Source organism: Polypterus senegalus, chromosome 15 (assembly GCF_016835505.1).
Source record: "Polypterus senegalus isolate Bchr_013 chromosome 15, ASM1683550v1, whole genome shotgun sequence".
In the NCBI taxonomy this organism is placed as follows: Eukaryota; Metazoa; Chordata; class Cladistia; order Polypteriformes; family Polypteridae; genus Polypterus; species Polypterus senegalus.
The window spans coordinates 115,642,831-115,654,073 of NC_053168.1; the positions used below are offsets into that span (position 1 = coordinate 115,642,831).

General features: G+C 50.0%; 1 protein-coding gene across 2 annotated transcripts; it reads left to right on the top strand.

Moving 5' to 3' along the window:
• The first annotated feature begins 8,293 nt into the window (after positions 1-8,293).
• LOC120515810 lies at positions 8,294-11,007 on the top strand. Of its 2 annotated transcripts, none has more exons than XM_039737132.1 (2): positions 8,294-8,404; positions 10,292-11,007. In XM_039737132.1, the coding sequence occupies exons 1-2, from the start codon at positions 8,353-8,355 to the stop codon at positions 10,957-10,959; spliced, it is 720 nt and encodes a 239-aa protein (XP_039593066.1). In that variant the 5' UTR covers positions 8,294-8,352; the 3' UTR covers positions 10,960-11,007. The 2 variants fall into 2 exon arrangements, with proteins under 2 accessions (XP_039593066.1, XP_039593067.1); XM_039737133.1 differs by lacking the exon at positions 8,294-8,404 and adding an exon at positions 10,094-10,165.
• The last annotated feature ends 236 nt before the right edge of the window (positions 11,008-11,243 follow it).

Below are 11,243 nucleotides of genomic sequence, written 5' to 3' on the forward strand. Positions count from 1 at the left end.
TCTTTGCATACTATGAACAATTATATTCAAAATTTAACATTCCAGCTACACATTTCTTTCACTATATTCAAATCAGGAACTTTATTAAACAGAACCTTCCAGATTTTCCTCATCTTGCACCCTCATCCATGCTGGAAAAAATATTGCTCAATCTCAAGGACTTAGACTCCATCTCTACAATATATAAAATCATTTTACAATCCCTCCCTTTCAAAGATCCAAGAGGACACTGGGAAAAAGATCTCTCAATTAATATATCAGAAAAGGAGTGGAAAGTAGCAATTCACTCGAGCTCCATATGCGCAAAGTATACAATTATACAACTTAAAATTATATATCGAGCACATCTGTCTCGACTAAAACTCTCTAAAATGTTTCCAGGATGTGATCCAACCTGCGAACGCTGCAACCAAATCCCAGCCTCACTGGGTCACATGTTCTGGGCCTGCACCAAATTAACATTATTCTGGACAAAAATTTTTAATTACCTCTCAGACAGCCTTGGACTCACAATCCCTCCTAACCCATTAACAGCTGTGTTTGCGGTTCTTCCAGAGGGGCTTAAAGTGGAGAAGGACAAACAAATTGTGATTGCATTTACTACACTTTTGGCACGCAGACTTATTCTGATAAACTGGAAGAACCCAAACTCTCCTCTTTTAAGTCAGTGGGAAACCGATGTGTTATATTATTTGAAATTGGAAAAAATCAAATACTCAGAGGATCCATACAGACTTTTTTCAGAACATGGCAGGATCTAATCAGTAATATTTTAAAATAAGTTCATGAAGCACAGAGAATTTATTAATTTAGGTATGTTTACAAGCCTTAAATTGTACGCCGTTTGGCTTGCTCTCTCTCTCTCAGGGGTGGGGATCGATCTGTTCTTAACTCAATCTTTCTTTTTGTAAAAACTTGATTGCTTTGTATGGACTGCAATAAAATTAATAAAAAAAAAAAAACATAAACACAGTAGATACACGATGTTCACTCACGGAGTTCAAACATTAATCAAGTGTACTCTTACTTCTTGTTCTGCCTCCTTTCTTGGTTCACCTTTAGATCAATTATTACCGAAGTAAACCATCACAAAAGATAAAGTTCTGCTTAGAGTAAAGTCTGACTAATATTTTTTTAAATTACTGTGGTATTTTGTTGGATGTTGAAAGAACCCCAACTTAAGCATCATTTTTTTCCCTTTACATTACACATACAGTAGACATTGTGTTTTAATATGTATATCTGAAATTCTAATATGATGTGCTCAGGTGTCAGTACTTACATGAAAACACCTTCCGTTTTTCTCTCCTACCTTAGTTTTGTTTTAAGTTAAAATGAAGTCTCAGATCTTTTAAAATCTGACAACAAAAGCACAGTAACTTACGAAACAGGAATGTTGTTCTGTTTTGCAAAATAACATTTATTTTCTTGACTGCTGGGACTAATGCACCTCAGTCTCTGTGTTTGTGAGGATTCACACTCTGAGGCTTTCCTGTCTAAAATTAAAAAGCCGTGTTAGTTACTAGACAGAGTGAACAGACATACAGTACAGTATTCAAGGCAGCAAAATATTACAGGTCAAGTAATAAATACGGGGAGGCTTTGCAGAAATTGTGCACAAATTACTTTTGAAACAAAGCCTCAGTAGTCTTACCTCTAGAAATAGCAAATCTAACATGAACTGCACATCATCTCGAATTGGGAATCTTAAAAGCAGAAGAAAAGGACATCCAGTTGTATCTCAGAATTCGGATACACTGACATCTGTTCAGCCACTTGGAAAGCTGGTTACCACCGAGAATCCTGTAGGGTTAATAAAAAAAAATACAATAAAGGGGCATTGTATTTCAAACTGCAGCAATAAGAAAGAAGTTATTTCTAATGTAAAGGACCGAGAGAGACAGTAGCAAGGGTTGGGGTTTTCCGGCCCCGTATATTGTACAGATTAAACAAAAAACAGGTCAAAATCATAAACTAAACAGTTCATAATACGCGACGCCGACTCCTGGCGTCGCGGCCATTTATTGGGGAGGAGCGGAAGTGGAGGAATGTGGGAAGGACGCAAGGGAGGATGGGAAGGATGACGTCAGGGCAAGATGGCGGAGGAAGGGCGGAAGTATCGCACTGCGGTCATCCATGCCTATGGTGCAGGACGGTCTTTTTTCCTATGAGGAAGCAGAGGGAGAAAGTTAATACCCCACCATTCCCTGGCGAGTGGTTTCCCAGGTGCTGTCGAATCAATCCGCGGCCTCCTACTCGCGCGTGCGTGACACGATCCCCCCCTTAGCCCAGGACCGTCAGGTCGGGCGGACCTAACCGAGAGGTCGTGAATACGAGAGAGGGCATCGGCATTGGCCTGAAGGGTGCCCGCCGATAAGTGACAGTGAACTTATACGGCTGTAAGTCCAGGAACCACCTGGTGACCCGCGGATTCGACTCTTTGTGCAGGGACATCCACTGAAGTGCAGCGTGATCAGTCACCAGAGCGAACTCGCGACCCAGCAGGTAGTACCGAGGTGGGTCACTGCCCACTTAATGGCCAAGGCCTCCCTCTCCACTGCAGCGTGCGGGTCTCCCGGTCCATCAGTTTCCGGCTAAGGTACATCACAGGGTGCTCGACACCATCGGCGCTTTGGCTCAGCACGGCACCCAGGCCTGTGTCCGGCGTCGGTCTGGAGAATAAGCGGGAGCCCAAAATGGGCGTCCGTAACACAGGTGCCGGCGTTAGGGCCTTCTTTAGGTCACTGAGCGCGTGTTCTGCTTTGTCGGTCCACACCACGTATAGGGGAGCGCCCTTTTTTGTCAGGTCAGTCAAGGGTGCTGCTCTTTCGGAGAAACGGGGAACAAACCGGCGGTAGTAACCCGCAAGCCCCAAGAAAGCCTGCACCTGTTTCTTGGTACTCGGACGGGGCCATTCTAAGATGTCTTTCACTTTGGAGCTCTGTGGCCGCACCTGTCCTTGTCCCACGAGGTAGCCTAAATATTTGGCCTCCTTTAATCCAAAAACACTTCCGGGGTTTATGCGGAGGCGGCTTTAGCCAGTGTTAGGAGGACAGCTGCGACCTGCAGTAGATGCTCCTCCCAGGTGCGGAATAGATGACAGCGTCATCCAGGTAAGCGGCACTATAGGACTGGTGGGCGTCAGCACTCTATCTACCAGGCGTTGGAAGGTGCGGGCCCGTGCAGCCCAAATGGGAGGACCTTGTACTGCCAGTGCCCGCTAGGGGTGCTAAAGGCCGTTTTCTCCTTTGCGGATGCCGTTAAAGGAATTTGCCAATACCCTTTTGTCATGTCAAGGGTAGTCAGATATCGAGCCGTACCCAGCGCTCAAGGAGGTCGTCAATGCGGGGCATGGGGTAGGCATCGAACTTGGAGATCTGATTCAGGCGTCTAAAGTCATTACAGAACCTCCAGGAGCCGTCTGGCTTGGAGGCGAGGACAATAGGGCTGGACCAGGGACTATGGCTCTCTTCAATTATGTCCATGTCCAACATACGTTTCACCTCCAGTTCGACCTCTGCGCGTTTTGCCTCCGGAGTCGGTAGGGCCTCTCCGGACGATTACCCGGGCTCCGTGACTATATCGTGCTCAATCAGCGGTCCGGCGGGTGACTCGCTCACTACCTCGGGGATGGCTCGGAGTGTTTGGGCTAACTCCTGCCGCTGCTTGGGGTCAGCTCTTCACGAGGTTAAGGGCAGTTGTGCTTGCGAAAGGGAGAGTGACCTACGGGGCTGGGAAGCTCCTCTCTATCTCTCCAGGGCTTTAACAGGTTGACATGATAGATCCTCTCACTTTCGGTCGACGGTTGGGCTGTTTTACCAAATAGTCGGCGAGTCCTTTCTCTCCTTAACCTCGTAAGGCCCTTGCCAGTGGCGAGCAGCTTGAGTGGGAGGTGGGGCGAGCACCATAACTTCGGTCCCAGGCGGAACTCCCTGAGGGCGGAGTTGCGGTTGTAACACCGGGCCTGCGCTGCTTGCGCCGAGTCACGTGCTCTTTTAGGAGGGGCCTGATCTTTGTGAGTGGGCGCAGTTGCGCACGTACTCAAAATATTAGAGGAGGGAAGAGCCTCGGCCTCCCAGCCTTCTTTTAGGATGTCGAGGATTCCCGGGGTTGTCGCCCGTATAGTAATTCAAAGGGGAGAAGCCGTAGAGGCCTGGGGTACCTCCCGGTAAGCAAAAAGCACGAGCGGGAGGAGCTGGTCCCAGTTCCTGCCGTCAGCGCTGACTACCTTGCGAAGCATCTGCTTAAGCGTCTGATTAAATCGCTCGACCAACCCGTCAGTTTGCGGGTGATAGACTGGCGCTTTCAGGTGCTTTATCTGCAGTAATTTGGCCACCTCCTTGAGCGTATCCGAAGTGAAGGCGTACCCTGGTCGTGAGGACCTCCTTGGTATGCGCGCGTGAAACAAGTTAACCAGTTCCGTCGCGATGCTTTTAGTATTAGCGGGCGCGGGGAACCGCCTCTGGGTACCGGGTGGCATAGTCCACCATGACTAGGATATACTTGTGGCCACGGGTTGAGGGCTCCAGGGTCCCACCAAATCGACCCCTATCCTTTAAAAGGGACGTCAACGAGGGGAATAGGGACTAGAGGAGCACGGTCCCTCCTAGGAATCTGGCGGGTCTGGCACTCCGGACAGGATTGACAGAAACGCGGACCTCCTCATTGATCCCAGGCCAGTAAAAGCGGGCTTAATCCTCTCCAGTGTTTTTGGCCCGAGGTGGGCCTAGGAGGTGAGCATGTGCCAACTTCGCATATCTCCGCCCGGAAGGTGCAGCGGAATTAGCAACAACTTCGCACCTCGCCCTCATGGGTAGCCACTTTCGGTACAACAGATCATTTCAAGGACAAAGAAGGGTTCCAGCGGTGTGGATCCGTCCGCTGTCGAGCTGTTAGGCAGAACATCGCGTTCGGGCAAAGCGCGGGAGTCATCATTCCACTGCTCCCTCTTAAAGGAGGCGGCGTGGACGAAATTGATGGTCCAGGCGCGAGGGTCTTGGGGCCTGGGCCGGGAGAGTTCCTGGCTAGTCCCTTCTCCGGCGGAATCTTCGGGTCAAGGTCCGTAGCCACGGAAGGTCCCCGAGACACCAGCGCCCATAGGGCCTGCCCTTGTGCGGCGTGGAGGCGCGGGAGGTGCCTTTTCCCCTCATGACAAGATCCAGCGAGGCCCGGGGCGGCGAATGGCTTACCGCTGATTCTTTTAGACCAGTCTTGTCCCAGGATCACTGGGAAGGGGGTCAGGTAACACAGCGACCGTCATTTGGATTGGTTCCCCTTCCAGGTAAGATAGCAGTGGCGGAGCGATATGACCTAGTCCCCCATGTACACAGGTAACCAACAAATGTTGCTTTAACCACTGTTGCGGTAAGGCAAGCGGCGAGCAACAATGGTAATGTTGCTGCGGAATCAAACAAAGCCACCACGGCGTGCCCATTTAGCAACACCACTCCCGTATTCGGACTCGCCAAGGGATGCGGCGGGTACAATACCTCTCCGTGATGTCCAGCTGCAGTCCATAGGCTCCGGGCGATGTGATGGGGGCAGTTTGGCAGCAGGTGGCGGTCTCGCCACACTTGAAACAGCGGCGGACCCGGCCTCTCTTTGGCTCTGGCTGGCGCTTCTGCAGCGCGTCGAGGGCTTCGGGGTGGCCGCCCGTCCCTGCGGTTCCAGCGAGCAGGCTTTTCTGACCCCCAAGTGGAGGACCGCCAACTGGCGCTCCAGGGCGTCGAGGAGGCCCGACATGTTCTGATAGGCGTGCCCCGGACCTGCTGGGCGAGGGAACTGGGCATTGCATTGACCAGGCCTTCACAGGCCACCCGCTCGGCGACTTTCCGCCCGTCGGGGCTCTCTGGCGTAGCCAGCGGCCCATCTTGCCCCAGAACTTCGAGCGCCTGGGCGCGGCGGGCGGGTCAAAGACCCAGTTCCGCCATTCGCCGCCTGCTGGCCGGGCTAATGCCGTAGCGGGCCAATATTTGGGCTTGAGGAGGTGCGTAATTAGCGGCCTCCTCCTCAGGGAGGTCATAATAGGCCCGCAGCGCGGGTCCCTTTAGGTATGGCGCCAAGATGGACGCCCACTCGGACCGCTGCCACTCGTTCGGGTGGCGTCCTCTCAAACATGCCCAGGTAGGCATCGGCGTCCTCGAAGGGCCCCGGTACCATAGGAGGCGGCTGCCTGGCGGGTCTGGTCTCGCCCGTTGGGCTTCCACTAACCTGGGCCGTGGCCTCCAGCTCCCGGTTGGTAGCGGCTTGCGCTTGCTGCAGGGCCTGGAGCTGGGCGTTCATTCCCTGCAGCACGGTGTTCAGGTCCTGTCCCTCCGTCATTCCGGGATCTCTTATCCTGCCGACTCGCCACTTGTAAAGGACCGAGAGACAGTAGCAAGGGTGGGGGTTTTTCCGGCCCTGTATATTGTACAGATAAACAAAAAACAGGTCAAAATCATAAACTAAACAGTTCATATCGCGCGCCGACTCCTGGCGTCGCGGCCATTATTGGGGAGGAGCGGAAGTGGAGGAATGTCGGGAAGGATCGCAAGGGAGGATGGGAAGGATGACGTCAGGGCAAGATGGCGGAGGAAGGGCGGAAGTATCGCACTGCGGTCATCCATGCCTATGGTGCAGGACGGTCTTTTTTCCTATGAGGAAGCAGAGGGAGAAAGTTAATACCCCACCATTCCCTGGCGAGTGGTTTCCCAGGTGCTGTCGAATCAATCCACGACCTCCTACTCGCGGCGTGCGTGACACTAAGGAGCAAGACTTCTCCATTATATTCAGTAAAATGTGTGTGTACTCCTCCTAAACTAACAGCTTAAATGATAAGCCAATGGCAAATGACAACAGCAGGTGCCCAGCCTGTCATTGTCCCACATCAGATGCACACCACACTTCTCTGATGGCTTTGAATATAAATTTTAAAATTGCCTGTTTTCTGCCATAGAATTTTTTCTACCAAACAAGGTAAAAGAAATCCATTTCAAAATTATGAATAAATAGTACCCAACTAACAAATTAATTCATGTATGTCAAGTATGACATTAATATATCACCAAAATGTAGTTTATGTACAAATGAAAAAAAAATCCCCTCAGATTTCTTTTATTTCAACTCCTATTTCAAAATGTTTTAGAAAGATTTATTTCTGTTACTGTCTTGAATGACAAACCAATATTTCACTGTTTAAGTATTGTTCTTATACTGTATACAATTTTGAAGACTAAATATTAGAAAATGGAGTAACTGTGGATTCCTTGCTTCATAAATTTCATATTCATAAGTGTAAAGTACAGAACGTTAGACCCTCTGTTACATCTTTCTGTATGGACATTAATATGCTAGAAATAGCTTTTAAAAACGGATAACATACTAAAATAATTAAAATGTGTAAGATTCTGATCTGCTTCATTAAAAATCTTTAACGCTTGTTGGGTACAGCCCGGACACAGACAGGTAGACATGTTGGTTCACCACACACGTTTATTTACAATACTATGTGCCCAGTGCCGCAGCATCAATCACCCCTTCAAGTCCTGGCCAACACAATGCCTTGCTCAGTCCTCAGACCGCCTCCACTCCTCTCCTTCGAGCTCCATCCACTTCCACCCGACTCTTGCCATCAACTGGAGGGAGGTGGCCCCTTTTATCCTCACCTGGATATGTTCCAGGTGCTCCCCGGCAATCACCCGTCAACCCTCTCCTGTGTGGTGGAAGTGCCGGCTGTACTCCCGGAAGCATTCCGGGTGTCCCTGCATCTCTTCCTCCCAGCACTTCCTGGTGTGGCGAAAGTGCTGAGGTCCAGGGCTCACAAGGCACCGGGGCGCCCCCTGGCGTTAACCACGGGCCCCTACAGGGTTGGGCTTCCAAGCCCTCAACCCGTGGCCCCCAAAGCAACCAGGGTGGCAGCCCCCACGTGATCCTAGATGGGCGCACGCCCTCTTCCGGTCCTTCACGGCATCCCGGCCGAGTTGTCGCCCCTGGCATCCCTGACAGTGCCCCACTGCCAGTGAAGACCACTCAGGAGGAGCGGCACGTCCCACGAGGGCAGCTTACCTCGAAGCGGGTCCTACTCCTGGGAAGCCGGGGTCCGGCCCTGTTCTCCCAACAGGCATAGGGGTGGAGACGCCACCTGGACATCACCATCAGGCTGCTCTCCCCCCTCTTACCGGCACCCCGGTGCCCACCCCTTCGGCACCCCCTCCGAGGTTTTCGTGCCTCGACCATTTTGGCTCTGTTTCTCCTGGTGCGGTGACGTCGCTCCAAGCAGCTTCGCAGCTGCTGCGGCCTGTCGAGCTGCAGCGACTCCGTCTTGGCAGCCCCTCACACTGCTGCCTCTGTGCCAACAACAGCCCGAGTATCGGCATGCTGTTGCCACCGACGCGGATCCGGGCAGTCCCTGCCTGCAACATAAAAAGTAAGTGTGCCCCTGCAGGGCCGTTCGCAATGGGGCAGGGCACTTACCTCCCGGATCCCATCTCTCTGGGGCGCCGTCCTTGCCACGCTGCCATCCCAGATGTCCTCCGCGACAGCGGGCCTGCAGGAGCCTGCTGCAGTTCAGCAACGTATTTTATCATCACCCCGCACCAGGGAAATATGGTCCGTTGGTGGACCGGTGGTGGTCCGTGAGGCGATTCGCTCCCGCGGGGTCATGCGTAAAGCTGCTCCCGCTGCGCGTGTGTGGGCTAACCTGCTGTTCCGGACTGCCCACAAAATTATTTTTTTGGGGTCCCTGCCTTGTATCAGGCAGGAAGTCCCATCTGGGATGCCATTGTGGGGTACAGCCTGGACACAGACAGGTAGACATGTTGGTTTACCACACACGTTTATTTACAATACTATGTAAAGTGCACAACCAAGTAGTGATGTGTCGTTCGCGAACAAGCCAGCTCTAAGAGCCGATGCTTTTGAAGCGAACGAGAGGAGCCGATGCCTGTCGAGCAGAGCCGAAGCTTCAGCCGCTCCTCCTTAGCTCTGCTGAAAATCCATTCAGCAGGGGCGGGACTTTATTTATATGCGCACACAGAACATTGGCTCATAATACCGGCTCGTTCACGAACGACACATCGGACTAGGATCGTACCATTATGTGAAAGAAGGAAGGGGGGCAGACGCTCCGAAGACAGCGAGTGTTGGTACAGGCCAGGTACCCTGAGCTGTCGCTGCGACAGATGAGGAGCCAGATTTAAATGCAAGCGCATCGTGAAGAAAAAAAGAACAGTGAAGAAATGAGTGAAAGCCGAAAAAGAAGCAGCGTCTGGCTGCATTTCAGTGATATTGGAGACCGCAAAGCTAAGTGCAGAATTTGTAATATGAAAATATCCGTTAGAGCAGGGTCAACAACAAACCTGCACAGACATATAAGAACCACCCATCCATTCGTGCAACTGGAGGAGAGCGTGCCCTCTCTCTTGCCATCCACTGACCGTACAGGCCTTAAACCCCATGTATGTTCTCCCTAGCAGAAAAACTTTGTCCCAAACAATTATTCCACAACTATATAACAAGGAGTGTGCATTATGGCAAGACAGAGTCTGAAAAGCTTCAGCAGTTTGCCTTACAACTGACTGCTGGACATCCAGAACAACATGTCTGTCACTTGTCACTTTATTGAAAACTTTAATATGACATCCTGCCTCCTTGACTGTTTTGAGTTTGCTGAGAGACGTACCGCAGAAAACCTAGCAGAGGAGCTACTAAGAGTGGCAAAAGAATGGCAAGTAAATGACAAAGTGGTGTGCTGTGTTACTGATAATGTAGCAAACATAACAAAACCAATAAAACATTTGCAGTGGACTCAGAACCCATGCCCTGCACCCACAATAAACCTGATAGTTAAAGAAGCGATGACGGTGGTGAAACCAACTGTGGACAAGGTAAAGGCTATTGTAGAGATTTTATTCTATAAAAGCACAATTGCCACAGAGAAGATGAAGTCTATGCAACGTCAGATGGGGATGGCAGAGCTAAGGCCCAAACAAGAGTGCGCTACAAGGTGGAACTCAACATTTTATATGTTGAAACGCATCCTCGGGTCAAAAGACGCCATCATCTCCACCCTGGCTGTAATCAACGCTCCTGTTGAAACTTAAAGTCAAGAGGAATGGGAGAGGGTGAAAGAGGTCTGCACCATTCTGGAGCCCTTTGAGGAGGTGACTGTGGAGATAAGTGCAGAAAGGTACCTTCAACAATTTTGTTTTTACTTTACTACTATACAGTTAAAGATTGCAGTAAATAGCAAGATATTTATTAATTATTTATTAATTGTAAAAAAGGCAATGTATCTCATTTTTCTCTTTTTCAGCCTCCAAAATGCTTCCTCTCTGCAAGGGTCTACAGTGGGTAGCAGCCCACCACCAACGGAGTGTAACAGTGGATAAAGTAAAGGAGCTGGCTACCGCTCTTTCTTCATCCATGGACAGAAAATTTCTGAGGATGGAGTACAACACTGTGCTTTCAGAAACCACTGCTCTGGACCCCCGGTTTAAAAAGGTAGCATTTCATGACAGCAGAGCTGTAGATGAGGCATTTCAAAGAATAAGTGCAGCAGCAGCAAGATGCCACCCCAGCAGCCTGTCTGCTCCTCCATCAGAGGGCCAAGAAGAAGAAATTGGAGCAGGGGCGACTTCACAGGAACCACAAGCTTCTGCTGTGTGGAGGCTCTTTGACGAAAGAGCAACAGGAGACACTGCAGGGAGAAACCCTACAGCTGATGCTATGCTGGAGTTGAGGTCCTATCTTGAGAAGCCCCTCATCCAAAGAGCTGAAGACCCACTGAGCTGGTGGGAGGCCAAGGGTGCAGTCTACCCACGCCTGGTTAAGGTAATGGGAGAAAGACTTTGCATTGTCGCTACATCGGTCCTCTCAGAAAGAGTCTTCTCAAAAACAGGACAAATAATCACGGAGAGGAGAAATCGCATTGGCCCATCTAAGCTGAGGCTTCTGGCATTTCTGAATGCCAACCTGGCCTAAAAACTTTTATTCAAAGAGTCATAGTGTTGTGTTGTTGTTGAGTTTGGCCATTATTTAATTTGTTTGCTGTGGTTTTGTGTTAAATTGCTCATTTAAAGCTTTTATTAAAATGTTAAACAATAGTAACTGTGTATATCTTGTAATGAAAAAATGAATAAAAATACGTAATGTCTGAAAACAATGAATAAGAAATTGCTTATACACAAACAATTCATAATTGCTTAATTAGGCTAAAATATAAGCATCCAAGTAATACTAAACGAAGAGCCATTCGGGAGCCGTAA